The sequence below is a fragment of the Lactuca serriola genome, chromosome 6 (genome assembly GCF_051521515.1).
Source record: "Lactuca serriola cultivar US96UC23 chromosome 6, Lser_US96UC23_V15, whole genome shotgun sequence".
Classification (NCBI taxonomy): Eukaryota; Viridiplantae; Streptophyta; class Magnoliopsida; order Asterales; family Asteraceae; genus Lactuca; species Lactuca serriola.
This window is the reverse complement of record NC_136413.1, coordinates 188,270,957-188,293,098: the sequence shown is the minus strand read 5'-3', so window position 1 is coordinate 188,293,098 and position 22,142 is coordinate 188,270,957. Positions and strand designations below refer to the sequence as shown.

Below are 22,142 nucleotides of genomic sequence, written 5' to 3'. Positions count from 1 at the left end.
TTTTTTTAATATAAAAGCTTTAAGCTCAGTTCATATTCCCAAAAGAAATTTTTCTTTAATTCAATTTTTTTAACTTAAAAATCTCAAAAGCTCATTGCCAAACATACCCATTATAAGCAAATAATGTCGTTAAAATGCTAAGCTAATCTTGAAGAAAAGAAAATGTTGCACAGTGTGGCCATGTTGTTAGTTGTAGGTAACCCCTGACTTAAGGCTTATAAGAAACTCACAATCACAACTCTCACTTTCTGTCCATGAATGGGTTTCTATCTTATATAAACTTCCCCACTTGAACTCTTCATTTTTGTATCCATATGGAATGAGTTATTACATACTGTAAGCCCAATAATCTAACTACATATTATCCAAAGACAGCTATTCTATATGAATATAAATAGAGATTTTCGTGCCTTGTTAACTATTGTGTAGTAATAAGCTCCACATCTGCTGAAGACTGGCCACAATTATCAATCTGAAGAGATGCATCTGCATCACTACTGTTTTCTGCTGTGGTGGATGAAGTATCATTAGTTGTTTCTGCAACAGGTGGAGAAGAAGCAAGAAGAGAGAGACGACAGAGAGGACATGTGGTGTGAGTTGAAAGCCAGTGATCAATGCATTCCACATGAAATACATGCTTGCAAACTGGTATCTGTTGCAGCCTATCATCTGCTTGGTAGTCCCCAAGGCATACAGAACATCTGCAAATTTAATGTCAACCAACTTTTAAAGCAATATGCCAAATGTGAAATGGATAAGATATAGATAGCAAGAAGATAAGAAATGATGGTTTTGAATTGAATCTAAACGAGTTGTGTCTTAGATTTGATACAAAAATTACCTGAATTCCAGTTATCTATTTTAGGAAAAGACGGATTACATGGTTAGATTGTTTTTTCTGATAAAAGAATCCCAATTTCTTCAAATCTTAGTAGTGAGATTGTAATCATGTAATGCATCATCTAAAGATCTGCTATATATAATGAAAATAAAGAAGCACGAGACTCACAGGGTATCAGTTACAGAAAAGCTCTCCTTGAACACAATAATAGGTAACATCTCTCTCAGTTCTTTCTTCAGCCCCAAATCAGCTTGCTCCTGCTCGTAATTGGAAATAAACGAGATCAATCCAAAGATATTCGCAGGTTTAGAAAAGGAATCTGCATCAGAAAACGTAAGTAAAACGATAGATTTGTATGAAATCATAAATACTCTCGATGATATGATGCGATTTCCGAAACCTAGATAAATCGAGATCAATCAGTAGCAAGAAGAAATTGATACCGTGGATACCGCATTGTTGACAGATGAGGGTTCCGACCAATGCGGTGAACGGCGGCGAAGACGGCGGAGGCGAAGATAGAAGAGATAGAAGGACAAGAAGAGGAGTAACGTGAAGACGAGGGTAAAAGCAAACGCAAATCCTCGGAACAGCTTTACTTCAGCTGATAATGCCCTCCTCCAATTCCAACAACTACTGCAGCCTTCTGGGTCGCCTGATGGTGATGATGATTCGTCCGCAGAACCAGCCATTTCAAATCAGTTGGATTTACAGAAACTTGAAGGCATTCTCACTTGATCGATGCTGCCATTTTAGAACAACAGACAGAGCTTGTGCTGCACCAGGCCTAACATAACTTTTGGCTACCGTAGAAATCACTTGCCTAACATATACATTTACTTTCTTCTATTACAAAAATAATAATAATAATAATAATAATAATAATAAAAGTCAATTCTTGTTTAAAATCTTAAAAATACCCTAATTTTTAGGGTGAAATATAGTTAATTTTAGTCACACTTGTTAAAATCTCAATCGTGATCTTTAAAGATTTTAAGATCTTCCAACTCAAAAACTCAATATCACTAAAAATCTATCTTAAACAAAATCTATAATGGGATTTTACGCTCTGCTCTTAAATTCTAAATTTACTAAAAGGAGCTAATTTTGCCATCAAGACTTTTTCTCCATCCACAGAAAACTTAAGATATTGACAATAATACCCTCATTTTAATTTAGAGAATTAAAAAAATTCCCTTGATTTTATTTCCAAATGAAACACGACATTCCTTCTTCAATTCTTCCTTCTTCACTTCTTCATATTTTGTGGTTGCTAATGTCCAAATTATCTGCCGCCTCCCTTGCCATCTGCTACCATTGTTTCTTCTTCTTTCGTAGGAGAACCCCAACGAAACCGCCGATGAACCTTTGCAAAACAATGAGAGAATAATTTTGCAACAACAATTTACCCTTTTTTACACGCTTCAGCTTTCTCCTCATGCCGCCATGCCTTTTCTTGATTCACTTTACATGATTGGTTAGAACAGGTATGTGAAAACCGACTAATGGCTCTTCCTTTAGTAAATGATTATGATACATAAGAGAATGGATTCGGTAATATATATTATACGTCTACATTTTTTAAAAGAGTGTGTTAGACTGAAAAATTCAGTGTTATTCATGACCTTGAAATGATCTATGCCAGCAACCTATTTATCTTTGTCGCTTGACTCATCTACCCTCTGGTCTAGCTGAAGAAGCAGTCCACAATCACCAGAAGCTGATTCAACTAGGAAGGCTTTATTTTTGTTGGTTTCAGAACACCAACAATTTGTTCAAATCTTTACATGAAGATGACTTTCTAAGAACAAGATCATGATGTTGTTTAATGGGATCTTCATCATTTGAAAGGAAGTTTGTTCTGTAACTAATGGTGGATCACCAACAATGTTTACTCATTATGATAAGGATATACCAGTGTTGAATATGTGAGCGAAGGTAACCGTGTTCCAAATAATGCCAATGCTGAGAATGATGAGATATCAAATTATGTTGAAAATGATGAAATTAGTGCTTAAGCTTAAAAAGAAGATGAAGTGGTGCTCCAGCGAATTCCACGGAGAAGGGATAAATAATGGTGTGAATGTGTCATTAATCTGAAAGGGGGATAGTTGCCATTAATCGAATCAATAGCATCACCTCTTACAACATGCCCTACCTCCTCCTACTAATCGCGAGCCCTGTCCTTCAGGAGGCAGGATGCTAGTCTGACCTCGTCCCCCTCGGGACAACGACCGGTACGAAACACGTTGGCAACATCTTCCAACCACCTACTGCTCGTAATGTGGTTTGTGGCCCCATGATAGCCTGGCGCTCCACATGCCCAAAACTCCCTGAAGGTCAGAGAGTGTGTCCCGATCAATGCCACAATCACAGCACAGAAGGCGCTCAATCTCTCATCAAGAATCTCTAGAATACCCTCCTTGACGGAGCCAAAGATCACAAGAGTCTAATCAAGGATACTGCACGTAATCTCAGACGAGATGAACTCTGTAACCACCCAATTTTTTTTACAAAGAAAATTTCCATATAATCAAACACATTTCCAATATCAAGAAGTCCAATTATAATTGTTTTCAAAACATAATTCAAATGCAACTTTTATTCCAAACATCAGAGTGTCCCACAAAATGCCCGAGAGAGTGCACACCGCGCCATCAAGATTTGCCCTTGCCCTTGGGCTCCAATGTACCTGAAATAAATCCACAAACTGTAAGCTAACGCTTAGTGAGTTCCCCAGAGCATATCCCACACACAAGTCACATAGCACATATCATAATGGCTATAAAGACTACCTCTACCAAATATCACATAACATCTTAGTTATAAAGCTATCTCTACCATTAGCCATAAAGGCTATCTCTACCATTAGCTATAAAGCTATCTCTACCATAGCCATAAAGGCTATAAAGGCTATCTCTACCGTTAGCTATAAAGTTATCTCTACCATAACCATAAAATCTATCTCTACCGCAAATTACAACAAAATCATGCCACACACCTCTACACAACGAGTATACCAACTAGTACAAAATGGGCCGGCCTTGGTGCCTTAGACCCATCGGTATGGTGAGAAGCCTCACCTCTGGAATGCTGAACTGGTAAGCTGAATTTAAATATGTCTCACGCTGCTCCTTCTCAACTGCCTATAATCATCAAGTGATTAGCTTAACACCACCCCATAAATTCCCTCATAGTCAACCTTGGTTAAGGTCAACAGTCCATGTTGACCTCAACTCGTCGAGTACAACCAGCCACTTGTCGAGTTCCTTGCATAACTCGTCAACTCGCCGAGTTACTTGAGTGACTCGTCAAGTTCCATAATGTTTGCGGCCGTAAACTCTCAACTGCAAACTTGTCACACCCCCAAACCAAAACGGCGGAAACGTTCGGGGGCGGAGGACGTCATATTCAGTATCATAACAGTTCATAGAAAGGAAAGTACACACCACCATATATATTAAAGTTTCCAAAATGTTTACATAATTGTATCCGTTACATGTTCAAAAGTTAAATACATAAACATCTTTCAAAAGAAGTAATTAACGTCAGCACGTTAATCTCCAAAAGTTGATTTCCAAATCTGCTTAGCGGTTCCCTGAGAATACAAGTTATTTCAAAGAAAAAGTGTCAACATTTAAGTTGGTGAGTTCATGAGTAGTGTTTTGAGAAAATGTACTCCATTCGAAAGTTCGTGTATGTTTTCCAGAAAACGCAGTGTTTCAAATGTAAAGAGTTATGATTTGTTGTGTTGAAAATGAATGTATTAGATCCAGAAAAATCTCATATTTTCCCTAATGGTTGAGATATGAATTGTTGTGTTTTCCAAGAAAAACCCTTATTTTCTTATGAAAGTATGAAATGCATATGAATGTTCGTGTTATAAGTTGTAAATGGTTGCACCAAGAAAATCCCTTATTTTCCTATTAGTTGTTTGGTTTGTATACAGGAAAAACCCTTATTTTCCTGACATAACTGGCAGTCTCCAAGACCGAAAATCGCAAGCAACCGACGTGCTTGTAAGTTGTGTCATAGTTTTACATAGTAAAGCTATACGAAGATCGCACTTGTTAGATGAAGAATAGTTTTAATAGCTATTCGTTCATAAAAGCATAATACCATAATAATTGTATATCCGATGAGTTTTATAACCATACTAAACATAATATGCTTGTAACGACGTTCTTCAGGCGTCGTAGCGTTATGACAACTGTCACCCCAAAAGACGGACTGTAGCTAACAGTCAGGGCGCAGGATCATGACTTCCCGTATAGATCTATACACATTTGACACGTTCTCCGAACGGGAGACTCTGGTTATAGATAGGACTTGTAGCGATAACTTTCCTCAAAAAGGCAGTGTTGGAAGATGTACACGTCTCACGGATTCTCAACTAAGTCTGTATTAAAGTAGTAGTTTGTATGCAAAGTTTATCCTTTTTCACAATGTTTGACAAAGCATAAATCATAAGTTCTTTGAATGCATAAAATGATTTAGTAAAGAATGTTACCCTTGATATGATGTATTTGTATGTAAACGTATAAATAAAACATATTTCTATTTATAAACATATTGTATCCCAAGAGGGTAAAGCTGTGTTGTGAGGTGTTTTGCATCATAATAACTTCATAAGATAGTTAAAACAACAGTATGAAAAGTATATCAAAAGATCGATGTTTCACACGATTTTAGCCGTGTGTTTACTTGTATTCCCCCCCCTAAAAGAGTATAAAAAGCATTTAAAAACGTATTTAAAGGGTGTTTGCAGGGGTATGAACTCACTTGAAGGTTTAAAGAAAGCGAGCAGAAAACCGGGCAGAGTTTCGTCTCGGGAAACGGATTTTTCTCGGGATTCTCGGGAATCTCGGGAGTGTAAAACTTTCTCCCCACCTTGGATATGAAAACCGGGCCTTTGGGATGACTCCGAGGGTTGAAACGCAGAGCTTCGGCGTGAGAAAGGAAAGAAATTAGCAATTTTGGCCAGCACCCTCGCACCCCTTTTATAGGGCCTGGAAGCCTCGCGTACGCGGGACGTACGAGACGTCACTGCTTACCGCATCCTTGGAAGAAACATCGGAGCGACGTGGACAGTTCGGAGCCCTTGATTTGAGTACGCGGGGCATACGAGGGTACGCAGGGCGTACTCCGGTCCTATCCGCTGACTCCTCTTCGGATATTATCAAGAGTTTTTATTTATTTTTATTTTTATTTTAAATAAACTTCTAAAATTCATATCTCCTTCATACGAACTCCGTTTTCGACATTTTTTATATCCACGCGTAGGTGAGACTAAGATCTACACCTTTCATTTAGATTCCGTTACGCAAATTATGAAATTATTTTTATTATTTATTTATTAAAATGACGTGATTAAGGAATTTCTTCAAAAATTCATAACTTCTTTATCTGACGTCGGTTTTTGCCAGACTTTTTACCGCTGAAATTCCATTGACGAAACCTTCGATTCTAGTTTAGGTCATTCCGGCCAAAAGTCGCTCGATCTCCGATTCGAGTTTTTACGTAACTTTGTATTGCCGGTTTTTGTCGGAAAAACTTAGAATGGTCATAACTTCTTCGTTATAACTCGGATTTTAGTGTTCTTTATATGCTTGGAAACCTTAAGACGATATCTATTACATAGCGTACTCCAAATAGAGCCTTTGAATACTTCATTTTTCGATGATATTCTAATTACCTTTTCAAAGAGGTTACAAGACTCGAATTTCAAAGACCTGAAATGACGGGTGGTTATATCATCCCCCCGTTAGAGGGAATTTCGTCCCGAAATTAGAGTTCGTGCAACGGATAGAAGTTTTATTTGCTCCTCATGTTCTTAATTGAACTCGGTTCCTCGCTTGGCATTCCAGCGAACCTTTCACTATCGGGATACGACTTTGCTTCCTTCGTTTGACTTCACTGGCATGATAACCCTTCTTGGTCGAACGTATGTTGAATGTTTTTGTGGACTGTGAGAGTAGTACATCTTGTACCCTACAAGTAGTGTCTCCAGATCTTCGAAGTAATTACCGATGCTCCTGACTCAAGATCATGTGTTGTATAGTTAACTTCTTGTGTCTTAAGTTGTCTTGAGGTATAGGCAGTGACCTTTCCTCTTGCATGAGAACGCAACCAATTCATACTGGTTATGATGTAAAAATCTTGGAAGTGGATTAGATGTCATGAAGATCTAAAAGAAAGTATGATTATTCCCGAATTAAGGAAAAAGGATGGGTATTTTTGTTCTATCTGCCTCTTTAGTACCAATCGACAGAAAGGGGCATGTGTTGCGCTTCTAAGTTTATTTGTATGGTAGCCCGATCATTCGTAGTCTTAGGCAGTCTCCGTCCTGAAGTTCATATTAGAAATTCATACATGGTTTAACGATTATAATCTCGTGTATACGAGTTATATATACTTAAGATTGAAAAGGTAGTCGAATAATTGATTCTTCTTTAAGCTCACATCCTATCGAGGAGAAAGAAGTTAAAGTGGAATCGTCAATTCTAAACCTGTAGAACCTTGATTATATATCATCTCTACGTATACATCCATCAATGACAGACCAATCGTATGGATCTTTGGATTTGAACTTGACGTACTGTATGAGTGGCACTTCGGGGGCTTCTTCGGAAAGGAAAAGAATTATGAGGTACTCCATTCATGAGTAATTGGTGTTCTGATATGACGGTTTCGCTGGAAAGGCGATTTCGAAGAAAGAGATGTACGTATGAAACTGTTTTTGTGAGAATCAAATTGAATCAAGTCGTATGATAATGTCGGAATCATAAGGAAAACTTAAAGACATTAGATTTGAACATAAGACGTTTACCGACAAAATACTACCGTGCAACCATCAACAGAGTTACAGTACTTTAGACTATTACAAGACTATTGCTGCGAATAAGGTATACTACAAAGGAAAGTATACGCAACATGAGTATCCCTATACCGACGGGATCCCACAAAAGACAAGGCTCTGGTTGCACTAGTTTTTGATGGTTTATAAGTCTGATACAACGAAACGCCTAAATTACATTAATGTAGGTTCGGAGTAGGTTCTCCTGCAACTGTGGTCCTGAGAATCCTACCGTCTATGCCAGAATTCTTTGTGATAGGGCAATCCTTCTTCAGATGCCCTTATCTCCTCGCATTGATGGCATGACTGGCTAGCGCTAGCCTTAATGGCGGGAGTGAGGTGCTTAGCAGTGTTATGTGGGCACGAGTGCCTTCCTCATTACCCCACCTTGGAAATTGCTTCTTAAAGCGTTCTGCAGGAGTTGCCACTTGTTGGTTTCCCGGCTTGGTACTACCATTGGAACTCTCGACTCCTTGTCGGTCTTGCTTGTGTTGCCTGAGTTGATGTGTGTAAGGAAGGTTGTCACAGCAGCTGCTACTGCAGCTTGTAATGTAGCGGTGTCGATATGGAGGATGGGGGTTTCGTTGCTTGGCTGATTGTTTCCGGAGTGAGTGCTTCTGGTCCATTTGTTCCTCTTGTTCCTTTATGAATCTAGATCCTAATGTGCATACTTCAGCGGACCTTCTTTACTCCGCCTATCACTTCGACTGATCGGGATCATGTGGTTTTGGGTTTAATTACTTATGTTCTTCTAAATGTTAGCATATTCACTCGATGCATTAGGGCAGCTACGTTTTGAAGCTCATGGTTGAATTCCCTACTAGTTTATGGGCCTGGATTTGACTTGTTGCATGCGTGTTATTTCTAAATGATTCGTTGGGGGGTACTACGGGGAGGTTGCAAAGATTCCTCATATGAGTACCTCGGGGTTTTGAAACTAGAAACCAATTGGGGTTTGTGTGGGGGTTGTCATTATAAATCAATCGAGTTTCGTTAGTGGGATAGGGGATTCTACGTATGTGTTTTCAGTGCTTTTTAGTCTATCTCTATTATTACTACTATGAAAGTTTTGTTTAATGATTAGGGTGTTTGTTCGAGTAGGTTTTTAAACTTGCGACTCACGGAACTCTTCTGCGTTCCTACTATCAATGGAATGTATGCAAATAAGTTATCAAGGAGAAATGTACCCAGAATAACCGTGGGGTCTGCAATAGCCTCCTCATGGCCCATTGCGAATACTTGGCCTTCTCCACCAGCATTCATGATGCTTGACTCCAGGCAGTCCCTTCGGAAGTGTCCCGTTACTCCGCACTCATAACAAGCGCGATCTACTCCTACGTTTGTGGCTAGAGCAGTTGGTTGGGCTAGTTCTCTGCAGTAGTGGACGGTGTGTCCCTTTCTATTGCACCTAACGCAATACATTTCACGACAAGATCCATGATGATGAAAGTTGCATCGGTTGCACTTAGTCTGGTTGCCGTTGTACGACCTTTTGGGTGTAGGGGTAGGGTTTGTTGACTGCTTTTTGGCATTTCCTTGAGTTGATTTGCCTCCCCTCTTGCTCCAGGGTTTTCGTTTCATGTCCTTGTGTTCGCACCTTGCGGCATTCTTATAGGTATCTACTGGTAGGTGGTTTCGATTGTTTCTTTGATTAGGATTTTTGATATCGTTTCCTTCCCTGCTTGAGTTGACAGAGTTATTGTATGCTGTAACGGCTGCCACTGTGGCTATAACTGTAGCTTGCAAAGTGGCGGTGTCCAATCGTAGGAATGGGGTTGCGTTGGTAAGTTGATTATTTCCAGCCCTTGCTGCGCTGCCAAAGTTTGCTTGAGACAGTGCAGCTGTTACTGCCGCAGCGATAGCAGAGTGCACTATGTTGGGGTCATATTGAGGAGGTGGTGGTGGGGTTGCGTTTCTACGTGCTGATCTACGAGGCGACATTGTTCTGATAATGAAATAACATGAAAAACTATAAGTTTTAATGATTCGAAAGTCGTGCATTAGTGATTTGCTATATCTTAAGTTTGGCTTACCCCTGAATAGGGTTTTGAGTTCGACTCATGAGGAGAGTAGATAAACTCATGAATTTGAGGGGTATGCAAAGGGTTTAAATAAAGGGAATACATCATATATTATAAAACATGGTGCGTTACATTTTGTAGTTAGGAAAATTTTGACCTATCTAAAGGTCTCCGGTTACAAGGTTAAGAAAAGTAAGGACTTTATCTGAGGTCTTATGCTATGACAAAATTTTGGAAGTCAGACAGGTATTATTTGTTACGCGAGCTGGCTACAGGGGCCTTAGACTCTGCCAATTGACGCCCCATCTCGCGCATACGTAGGTCATGTCTTGCATGGCGTGCCCGAAGTTCTATCACTTCGGTTTGAGTTGCCATTAGCTCTCTCTGCAACACTTCATTTCGATTTACGATTCTCCCGTGAGCTAATCCTAATTGTCGAATGCGAACCGTGTTGACTCCAGTGTTTGGATCATTTTCCTCAGTTTGATGGATGGTCGTCCGTCCTTGTTCACCAATGCGAGAAATCCGACGACCCAATATAGGAAGGGTTCTGTCTGTTGAGCCTCCCTCGGTTAGGTTGTAGAAGCTTCGGTCTCCGTTGAATGGAAGGGGTTGATCCTGTTCGCAGCTCCACCTATCTAGGTTAGTTGCCCAAAGGGGCGTCGAGCCATGAAATTCCGGTCGAGGATTAGGGTTTTGAATTGGAGCCGTTAAGGGTAGGTTATTGTCCTCGGGATCCGAGTCTGGTCCTTCTTGCATTCCTTCTTCAGGATCATTCTCTATCCCTTCTCCATTACCTTGGTTGGGGTAGTAGGGGTCACCGGGGTGATGGAATCCAGCCATTGAGTCTATACGAGAATAGGATTAAGAATTGACTATAAGCTAAAGCCCATGGAATTTACTCTTTAAGTTTAAGGGTTGAAGGCACTCGAATACTCCCTTAGTATTCTTTAACGATATGCTTTTGGTAAGTTTTAAATTTGTTGTCCATTGCAGAACTCCTTGGCATACGTTAGTCGGCTCTTGGACAAATATAGTTGATCAGGCTATATTCTTCCCAGTTCTGATTACATGTCCCAAGGCATACCCGCACTGCACAACTTATTTATAATACTTCTATATTGTTTTAATTGTGATACTGACCATGTTATTAATATGAACTGAATGCATGCCTACTTTACAAAAACTAAGTAAATTTAATTTTTAAAAGTATGACTCTTACTCAGAGTGTTTTTGCCCAGTTGTGTTTATAGTTGTATACCAGAATGGTTTTGATATACTTAATTCACTATAAACAATGCTCTGATACCAATCTGTCACACCCCCAAACCAAAACGGCGGAAACTTTCGGGGGCGGAGGACGTCATATTCAGTATCATAACAGTTCATAGAAAGGAAAGTACACACCACCATATATATTAAAGTTTCCAAAATGTTTACATAATTGTATCCGTTACATGTTCAAAAGTTAAATACATAAACATCTTTCAAAAGAAGTAATTAACGTCAGCACGTTAATCTCCAAAAGTTGATTTCCAAATCTGCTTAGCGGTTCCCTGAGAATACAAGTTATTTCAAAGAAAAAGTGTCAACATTTAAGTTGGTGAGTTCATGAGTAGTGTTTTGAGAAAATGTACTCCATTCGAAAGTTCGTGTATGTTTTCCAGAAAACGCAGTGTTTCAAATGTAAAGAGTTATGATTTGTTGTGTTGAAAATGAATGTATTAGATCCAGAAAAATCTCATATTTTCCCTAATGGTTGAGATATGAATTGTTGTGTTTTCCAAGAAAAACCCTTATTTTCTTATGAAAGTATGAAATGCATATGAATGTTCGTGTTATAAGTTGTAAATGGTTGCACCAAGAAAATCCCTTATTTTCCTATTAGTTGTTTGGTTTGTATACAGGAAAAACCCTTATTTTCCTGACATAACTGGCAGTCTCCAAGACCGAAAATCGCAAGCAACCGACGTGCTTGTAAGTTGTGTCATAGTTTTACATAGTAAAGCTATACGAAGATCGCACTTGTTAGATGAAGAATAGTTTTAATAGCTATTCGTTCATAAAAGCATAATACCATAATAATTGTATATCCGATGAGTTTTATAACCATACTAAACATAATATGCTTGTAACGACGTTCTTCAGGCGTCGTAGCGTTATGACAACTGTCACCCCAAAAGACGGACTGTAGCTAACAGTCAGGGCGCGGGATCATGACTTCCCGTATAGATCTATACACATTTGATACGTTCTCCGAACGGGAGACTCTGGTTATAGACAGGACTTGTAGCGATACCTTTCCTCAAAAAGGCAATGTTTGAAGATGTACACGTCTCACGGATTCTCAACTAAGTCTGTATTAAAGTCGTAGTTTGTATGCAAAGTTTATCCTTTTTCACAATGTTTGACAAAGCATAAATCATAAGTTCTTTGAATGCATAAAATGATTTAGTAAAGAATGTTACCCTTGATATGATGTATTTGTATGTAAACGTATAAATAAAACATATTTCTATTTATAAACATATTGTATCCCAAGAGGGTAAAGCTGTGTTGTGAGGTGTTTTGCATCATAATAACTTCATAAGATAGTTAAAACAACAGTATGAAAAGTATATCAAAAGATCGATGTTTCACAAGATTTTAGTCGTGTGTTTACTTGTATTCCCCCCCTAAAAGAGTATAAAAAGCATTTAAAAACGTATTTAAAGGGTGTTTGCAGGGATATGAACTCACTTGAAGGTTTGAAGAAAGCGAGCAGAAAACCGGGCAGAGTTTCGTCTCGGGAAACGGATTTTTCTCGGGATTCTCGGGAATCTCGGGAGTGTAAAACTTTCTCCCCACCTTGGATATGAAAACCGGGCCTTTGGGATGACTCCGAGGGTTGAAACGCAGAGCTTCGGCGCGAGAAAGGAAAGAAATTAGCAATTTTGGCCGGCACCCTCGCACCCCTTTTATAGGGCCTGGAAGCCTCGCGTACGCGGGGCGTACGCTCGCACGCAGGGCGTACGAGACGTCACTGCTTACCGCATCCTCGGAAGAAACATCGGAGCGACGTGGACAGTTCGGAGCCCTTGATTTGAGTACGCGGGGCGTACGAGGGTACGCAGGGCGTACTCCGGTCCTATCCGCTGACTCCTCTTCGGATATTATCAAGAGTTTTTATTTATTTTTATTTTTATTTTAAATAAACTTCTAAAATTCATATCTCCTTCATACGAACTCCGTTTTCGACGTTCTTTATATCCACGCGTAGGTGAGACTAAGATCTACAACTTTCATTTAGATTCCATTAGGCAAATTATGAAATTATTTTTATTATTTATTTATTAAAATGACGTGATTAAGGAATTTCTTCAAAAATTCATAACTTCTTTATCTGACGTCGGTTTTTGCCAGACTTTTTACCGCTGAAATACCATTGACGAGACCTTCGATTCTCGTTTAGGTCATTCTGGCCAAAAGTCGCTCGATCTCCAATTTGAGTTTTTACGTAACTTCGTATTGCCGGTTTTTGTCGGAAAAACTTAGAATGGTCATAACTTCTTCGTTATAACTCGGATTTTAGTGTTCTTTATATGCTTGGAAACCTTAAGACGATATCTATTACATAGCGTACTCCAAATAGAGCCTTTGAATACTTCATTTTTCGATGATATTCTAATTACCTTTTCAAAGAGGTTACAAGACTCGAATTTCAAAGACCTGAAATGATGGGTTGTTACAAAACTCCTGACCGAAAACCCATCCAGTCGAAAACCCCTTGGCCGTAAACTTCTTGGGGACCTAAAGAGGTCCAGATCTGGAACCATATCCTTGTGATAAGTCCATATCTGAGTATGGATCCATTTTGCACTAAAAATGGCCATTTACTTCCAAGAAGAGGGATCTAAGTAACTAAAGCTCAAGGTAACGAATTTATACCTCAAGATGTTGGCCAATACAGTGTAGATATCGGATCTACTACTTCTCTTTGTGCTTCTTCTTCTTCAAGCTCTAAAAATCCTTCGCAACCCACCAAAATCACTCATAAACGCTCTTACTCTCACTCAAGAGTGTTCACGGCCACAAACGGCTTTTTGTAGGGAGGTAAGGTGCTAAGGGAGGCCACAAGGGCAGATAATGATCCTTATATATGGGCAAACCCCGAAATTAGGGTTTTCTCTTTACAGCTCCAACTCGTTGAGTCGGGCCTTCCGGCTCGCAGAGTTGGTCCCGATCTGCATCCATGATTAAATGCCCCTACTCGACGAGTTGCACTCCCAACTCGCTAAGCCCATGCACCAAAAAACCCGAAATTAACTAAATCAAATTATACCTTGAACATGTGTTACAAACTCCCTCATCTAGTCATCAAGATGCCCGGCTCCAGAACCCGAGCATGAACCCTCCCCGACACCGGAACTGCCCACTAGCCTGCCTCGCAATACCGCCATACTGAAAATAGACCATAAAACTATCAGAATAATCATTAATGCGCATATCGGGGAAATCATAACTACACAAGCTCCCTGGTTTCATTATAGCCCTCCTTGAATCGAGTACGGATCCTCTACTTCCAGTAGTACGGGCCCATACTACCTTCCGCATCTATCCGTACTTTCCTCAAGAAGTGCCTTCAATCAGCCAAGTTACTCTATAACCAACAGATCCCTCGTAGCTAGGGCTCCCAACACTAAATCTCATCCTAAGTTTTCTTAGGGCAGACTCCACACCACTATGTGCCATCAACTGCAGAAGGAACTTATGTTAACCTTCTCTAACTAGCTCACGAATACAATTACATATTACAAATACTAGATAATTTTTCGAATGAGAGGTCTCTCCCAACAACGGTTGGACTCAAACAAAAGCTCCACAATAGAGCTAAACCTAACCTTCTGAAATTATTTAGTTTTCATAATATGTAACTAAGCATATTCACTTACTAACTAGCTGAGATTAGCAACAACTCCTAAAAGCACAAAGCAAGCAACATTCAGGAATCAAGTAAATAGAACTGAGCATAACCTAATCAGGCCATCCTATCGCTGACTGGTCAGTACTAGCATACAAATCCATAAGCTCATACAATAGGCATACAAAGGCATCCCTCCTAGATCCTTAGCCCTAATCTAGCATGAGATTCACAATTCATATCATATATAAGCATGTACGGGTATTTTAGGATAACTTACTTGAGCTCGACCGATTTCACGCTCCATACCCTTTTCTCTTTTAGAAATTCTTTTTATAAACATGTTTCTTTTAAAATTTTCTACCAAGTCCTTAGTTTGAGTTCAGACACACCCGAGAGTGTGCATGAATACATCAAACCAAGGCTCTGATACCAACTTGAAACATCCAAAAATATGGTCCCAAAAATTTTGTTTTTAATAATAGATAAAATAGTGATTCCAATGACATCCAATCATCTCAAATAAAAACCAATGTATCAGTTGTCATAAAATTAGAGTAAAACATCATGTGCGGAATCCCAATGGTGTGTGAGATGTAGTCATCCTAAGCTCTTCCCCTTGGAACTAGAAGTATTTGAAACATAAACTAAAAACCGTAAGCATAGAGCTTGGTGAGTTTCCCCAAAATACTACATATCAAACATAAACTAAACATATAGTGAGCCCTGCCCGGCTTCAAACCCTGTCCGACATCAGGCCCCGCTCAGTAAAACGGGCCCCACCCAACATACAATAACATATATCAATGTGAACACATACTCATGCAATAATCACAGAGATACATAACATACATAAATCCATCAGGCCCCGCCCGAAAGACATAAAAGCACATGCAAGAGTCACGAAGACAACTAGTATACTAACAACATAATATAAACATGGGTCGGCCTTGGTGCCTTCGACTCGCTAAACCTGGTAAGGAAACTCACCACGAATACAAAAAGGTGGTTAAACGGATCCCGGCTCCGAATATCGACTCAACTCAACTCCTAAACATAAAAGATTTCCTTAAGTTAAGAACAACATGCCCATAATCCCCCTTTATAGGTCAAACTTGGTCAAAGACTAAAGTCGAAGTCAAAGTCAACAATCCGAGTTGACTCAGCTCGTCGTGTTTATCTATCAGTCTGCAAAGTCGGGAGAAATCGATCCAACTCGCCAATTTCCTCCATAAACTCATCAAGTTCACTAGAAATCCAACCTCTTAATCCATTAAGCCTTCCTTAATGAAACTATGAGATTCATGACTTAGATCTTAACTGAAATAGCCTCAAGAAGGGTAAAGTTTCCAACTTTACCCCTAAGAACCACCAAGATGGGTTCAAAACCCAAACCCTAGGCTTAAAAGGGTAAAGAATTAATCAATAAGCACTAAATCACCAAAGGAATAACCCTAAACTGTAGTTATGGTTCTAAGAGTTGAAATACCACATAAAGTTTCCAAGTTTACATTCAAGTATACATAGAAGAAGCTCAAATGCTCAAAAGAAGCTATAAGATGGACTCAATGAATGCATGGAGCCCTTAAGGCCATAAAGTTGGCACATTTATGCCAAAAGAGCTCAAGAGGACCATAGATCTAGAAGAATAGCACTTGGGATATCCTTCAACCCCACCAACCACCCAAACATGACTAAAAGCATCAAAACTAACCCCAAAAGAGATCTAATCAAATATAGATCAAGGTTAGAACTTTATACCCAAAATATGTTGGAAATGATGCAAAGAATCAAGATCTTGAAGGCTCCTACTTGAATCACCACCTTGCACCAAGTGTCTCTTTCATCCAAGGGCTTCAAACACACCAAAACACACTCACAGAGAGCTCACAACACTCAAAAAGGGCTTTAAGGTTTCGAGATTAGGGTTAGGGACTATGGAGGCTGGAAATGAGGCCAACACCTGGGACTTCAGGTGATTAAATAGGGTGCAAAACCCTAAAATTAAGGTTTCCTCCTAAGCGGACAACTCGCCGAGTTGAGGCACCTCAATTGTCGAGTTGCCTCATAAAACCCGCGGTCAAGACAATTCTACTTGATGAGTTGAGGCTTCCAACTTGCCGAGTTCTCCAAGGAAAAATATAACAATTGCAAAGATAAATTCAAACCGAAAACTAGGCGTTACAATTCTCCCCCACTTGTATCAGACTTCATCCTCAAAGTCCATCGTCTCGAATAGTCCTGGATAATGCTCCCTCATCTCCTCCTCGGGCTCTCAAGTCCATTACGAACCCTTACGATGTAGCCACTGCACCTTCGCAAGCTCCACCACCTTGTTCCTCATGGTTTTCGTCTTTCGATCTAATATTGCCACTGGTCTCTCAACATAATTCAGGCGCTCATCCACCTGAATATCTTCCAAGGGTACAACTGCAAAATCATCCACCAAACACTTCCGCAACTGAGAGACATGAAAATGTGCTATGAATTTGACTGATCTCGGCTGGAAGATCTAGATGATACGCAACCCGACCCACTCGAGCCAAAACACTGAATGTACCGATATACTTGGGGTCCAACTTGCCTCGCTTCCCGAACTGGATGACACCTTTCCAAGGTGACACCTTCAGTAGAACCATATCTCCCACCTAGAGCTCCAAATCTGACCGATGCTTATCGGCATAGCTCTTCTGCTAAATCTGAGCTATCTGAAACCTGCTCCGAACCTGTTGAATCATCTTAGTAGTCTTGATTACCACCTCGGTACTCTCCATGACTCTCTGACCTACCTCGCCCCAACAGATCGGGGTTCTACATTTCCTACCGTAGAGAATCTCAAAAGGAGGTCGATCAATGCTAGCGTGATAACTGTTGTTATACGAAAATTTCGCTAACGGAAGATACGTATCCGAACTCCCACCAAAATCTAATACGCACGAACGCAACATATCCTCAAGAGTTTAAATCGTTTGCTCACTTTTCCCATTGATATGCGGTTGAAAAGTTGTACTTAAATAGAGACGAGTACCCATATCATCATGAAACCGCTTCCAAAATCTTGAAGTAAAGCGAACATCCCGCTCTGAAACTACTAATATCGGCACCCCATGACGTGCCACCACCTCCCGAACATAAATCTCGACTAGCTTCTTTGTAGAAATACTCTCCTGGATCAGGATGAAATGCACGCTCTTGGTCAATCAATCCATGATGACCCAAATAGAATCCACTCCACGTGTTGTTTTAGGAAGCTTCATGACGTCTTCCCTTTTCCACACCGTGAGTTCGTTGATGATCGTCCTTGACTTTGCTGCAAGTCAAGTACTGCTCCACGAACCATGCTATATCCCGCTTCATATAGGGCCACCAGTAATCAGGGAGAAGATCCCTATACATCTTCGTCGCCCTGGGATGAATGGAGAATCTCGACTTGTGAGCCTCCTCCATCAAGACTTGGCGCACGCCGCCCCAATAAGGAACCTAGACCCTCTGATGTAGGGTCAAAAATCTCTGGCTATCATAATAGAAGGATTCCACCTACCCCACTATCCGCTCACACTTTTGGCGCTCTTCCTTCATAACCTCAACTTGCGCCTCCGAGATCCATTCCAACAACGGAGTAATCATTGTAATCCTCAAGCATATATGACGAATCGGAGCCACGGCCACCTTGCGGCTGAGAGCGTCGGCCACCACATTGGCCTCCCCTGGGTGGTACACGATCTCATAATCATAATCTTTCACCACATCCAACCAACAACATTGCCTCATAACCAGGTTCGGCTGATCCATCAAGTACCTCAAGCTCTTGTGGTCTGTGTAAATAGTACAACGAACTCCATAGAGGTAATGCCGCCAAATCTTGAGGGAAAAACAACAGCCCCTAGATCCAGATCATGTGTCGGATAATTCGCCTCACGAGGCTTTAGTTTCCTCGAAGCGTAAGCAATCATGTGACCCCATTGCATCAAAACTGCACCAAAACATGTGATCGATGCGTCATAATAGACCACAAAATCATCGACACGCTCTGGAAAAGTTAGAATCGGCGTCTCACACAGCCGATGTCTAAGAGTCTCAAATGCTGCCTGCTGCACAGGCCCCCAACAAAATGCCACTGACTTCTTGGTCAGTCGAGTCAAAGGAACAACAATCTTGAAGAAATCCTGGATGAATCTCCGATAATAACTAGCCAAGCCAAGAAAAACTCTGAATCTCAAATGGAGACATCGGAACCTCCCACTGCATCACAGCCTCGACCTTAGCCGGATCGACCAGAATACCCTTCGGGTTGACAAGGTTCCCCAGGAACTGCACCTCGCGCAACCAGAACTCGCATTTGGGGAACTTTGCAATAAGTCTCTCCCTCCTCAATGTCTCAAGCACCTCAGTGCTCCTCATGTTGCTCTTGCGTCTTGGATATATACCAAGATACCATCAATGAAGACTATCACGGACTAATCGTGTAACATCCCAAGATTTTCCATTTATAGTCCCTGGGATGGAAGGGTGAATCCATGAAAAGTCTTAGTGATAAATTGCAATTTTGAGAACAGGAGGAGTACGTTGAACATACATAAGGTTACATTGAGCGTACTAAGCGCCCTAGTACGCTGAGCGTACACTTGTGTACGCTGGGCGTACTCATGACAGAAGGAAACCCTAATATCTAGGGTTTGGGGGATATATAAGCAACATTATGAGCACAAAACCCTCCCTTAACCCAGTTTCCATTGCTTAGAGTCGTGTTCCCGAAACCCTAGCCATTTCCTTGAGTGTTTGAGCTTATTGAGTGTTTCTTGAGTGTTTTAAGAAGAAGGTGTTGCATCAAGGAGTTGGAGAAGAAGATCAAGCTTGTAGATCTGAAGTTGGTTAGTGCCCTAGAAGCTCCATAAGGTAAAAAGCTTCAAACTTTATGCATATATGTATAGATCTTGCCATTTTTGCTTTAAAGAGTCATTTCTTGTCCCGAAAGTCCCAAGATGGTGCATGATGTGATTTGGACTAAATTAACTGTCCTTCTAGACACTTGAAGGGGTTTTGAGTGTTGAAAATGAGGTCCCAATGGCTTAAGATGTCCCATGCATGGAGTAGGAAGGTCTTAATGGATTAATACCAAGTATTAAGAGCTTTCTGGAGGTCCAAAGTGATAAAGTTCGTAACTTTATGGGTCCTAGGCACATTTGGTCACTGGATCTGAAGTTTGGGCTTAAGTGCTTAAGCCATTAAGCAATTATGTAGATTTTAGCAAACCTCTACGTACACCCAGCGTCAATCCAGTATCCCCAACGTACTGGGTCAACCACCCCGATGGTGGTCAACATCAGGACAAGTACGCCCAACATACCACACGAGTACTCCCCAGGTACGTCCTCTGTTGGGCCTTTGACAATTGGGCTTCAGGTTTTGGGCTGCTTATGGACTAGTTGGATTTGGGCCTTTACTGGACTTTATGAATATAATGTTTCGGGCTAAGTTTTGATAATGAATCTTGGAATTAGGCTCAATTAGGGAGTTGGGCCCAATTTGGTAAATTGGGGCAATAATGGGTTTTGCATAAGGACTTTCAAGGTTATGGACTTGGCATTGGGCCTTGGCCCAATAAAGAGAATATACATGATGGATTGGGCGGACCCTTAGTCAAGATTGTTATGTTGTGTAATGACTTGGTATTTATTATGTGGTAGTTCGAGATTTCTGGTGAGACAACGATCAGAGGTTTTCGGTACTTCGGCACTACTTGCGAGGTGAGTTACCTCACTATACTAAGGGGTCTAAGGCACCAAGTTCGGCCCATTGGATATGATATCCTAGCAGTGGGTGGTATGTTGAGTACGAGTTAGTGTTGCATGCTAGTTGCTATGCCAGTTAGGTAGATGTGTAGGACTACCTGTAGTATTATGTGATTATCTGTATGCGTATTAGTTGTTTTATATGTCGACATATTATGTGGGATGGGTTGAGGTGATACTTCTCCGTGCGGTAACCAACAAACCTGGGAGCATTCCAGATATGAGTCGAGAGCTAGGTGGGGCATGCCAGACTTGTATTGTGGGCTCGGGAGCATTCTAGATACAAGCTGAGGGAGACTTGTACTGTGGGTTCGGGAGCATTCCAGATATGAGCTGAGGGAGACTCGTACTGTGGGCTTGGTGGCAATCCAGATGTGAGATGTGGGCCCGGAAGGCAACCCAGAATCACATTGTGGGCCTAGGGGTAATCTAGTCTATAAAGTTGTGGACCCAATACATGTTGTTATGTATATATGTGTTATGTGCAGTGTATCGGTATTTTGGGGGAACTCACTAAGCCTCCGGCTTATAGTTTCAGTTTATTGTTTCAGGTACATCAGGTGATCGCGGGAAGGCAAAGGTGTGATGGTACGGCTCCTCATATTTATGTTTCTGGGATATTTTGATATTATACATTTTGAAAACAAGTTTTGTAATGATTAATGGTTTTGAGATGTTTTTTAAAAGTTTAGATTTGGCATGATTTTTATGGATGTTACAGATCCAGAATCTGTCTACACACGCGGTTCATGATGTCATTGAACGCGGCAGGAGCATTGGTGAGCCTAAATGGCATCACCACGAACTCATAATGGCCATAGCGGATCCGAAAATTTGTCTTATGCACACCTTCGTCCGTTACTCGCATATGATGATAACTCGATCGTAGATCAATCTTGGAGAACCAAGATTTACCCTGAAGTTGGTCGTAAAGATAATCAATACTCGGGAGCAGATAACAGTTCTTCACCGTTACCTTATTCAACTCCCGGTAGTCGATATACATCCGAGGGGATCCTCCCTTCTTCTTCACAAACAGAATCAGGGCTCCCCAAGGCGAACTACTCGGTTTAATGAATCCCTTATCTAACAGCTCCTGCAGCCATGTAGACAACTCCTGCATCTCGGGGGGAGCCAACCGATACGATGCTTTGGCTATCAGAGCCGCACCTGGAATCAAGTCGATCCTGAACTCCACCTGCCTCTCCGGAGGTACCCATGCAAGTCCTCCGAGAATAAATCTGGATACTCACGCACAATCGACATATCGTCCACGGTCGCCTTCCCCTTATTTCAGGTATCCATGACATAGGCGAGCAAACCTGTACAACCCTAATGAAGGTAACGTTTGGCCTTCGCTGCAGAACACATAACCGACTCATGTTGCGGTCTCTCACCCTGAATCACTAACTCTCCCCCACTTGGGTTCCGAACCCGAACCAAATGCTACTAACAGTCGATCACTACCCTATTAGGGCCCAGCTAATCCATGCCCACGATAACCTTGTTCCCACGCAAAGGAATGGAAACCAGATCCACTGAATACTGCTCACTGAATAACTGAAAGGTACACCCTCGATGAACCCTCGCAACACGTATAGACCTATCATCAGCAATCTCCACATCAAGAGGATGATCTAGCTCCCCTGGAGCTCCAGTAAATCTCTTTCTAAGCGCAAAAGATACAAAAGATCGGGTAGCCCACAAATCGAATAATACCAAGGCAGAGATA

General features: G+C 41.0%; 1 protein-coding gene across 1 annotated transcript; it reads right to left on the bottom strand.

Moving 5' to 3' along the window:
- Nucleotides 1–245: 245 nt before the first annotated feature.
- On the bottom strand, nt 246–1,654 carry LOC145057588 (RING-H2 finger protein ATL58-like). The gene is made up of 3 exons (XM_079005454.1): nt 1,285–1,654; nt 1,010–1,098; nt 246–701 (listed from the first exon to the last, which is right to left on the bottom strand). The coding sequence occupies exons 1-3, from the start codon at nt 1,531–1,533 to the stop codon at nt 419–421; spliced, it is 621 nt and encodes a 206-aa protein (XP_078861580.1). The 5' UTR covers nt 1,534–1,654; the 3' UTR covers nt 246–418.
- Nucleotides 1,655–22,142: the final 20,488 nt, after the last annotated feature.

What these genes read in the sequence shown, in the direction of transcription:
- LOC145057588 (XM_079005454.1), bottom strand. Translation starts at nt 1,533, where the DNA reads ATGGCTGGTTCTGCGGACGAATCATCATCACCATCAGGCGACCCAGAA. An exon ending in TCAACAATGCGGTATCCACG is followed by an intron (nt 1,099 to 1,284) that starts GTATCAATTTCT and finishes AATTACGAGCAG; the next exon opens with GAGCAAGCTGATTTGGGGCT. An exon ending in TTTTCTGTAACTGATACCCT is followed by an intron (nt 702 to 1,009) that starts GTGAGTCTCGTG and finishes TTAAATTTGCAG; the next exon opens with ATGTTCTGTATGCCTTGGGG.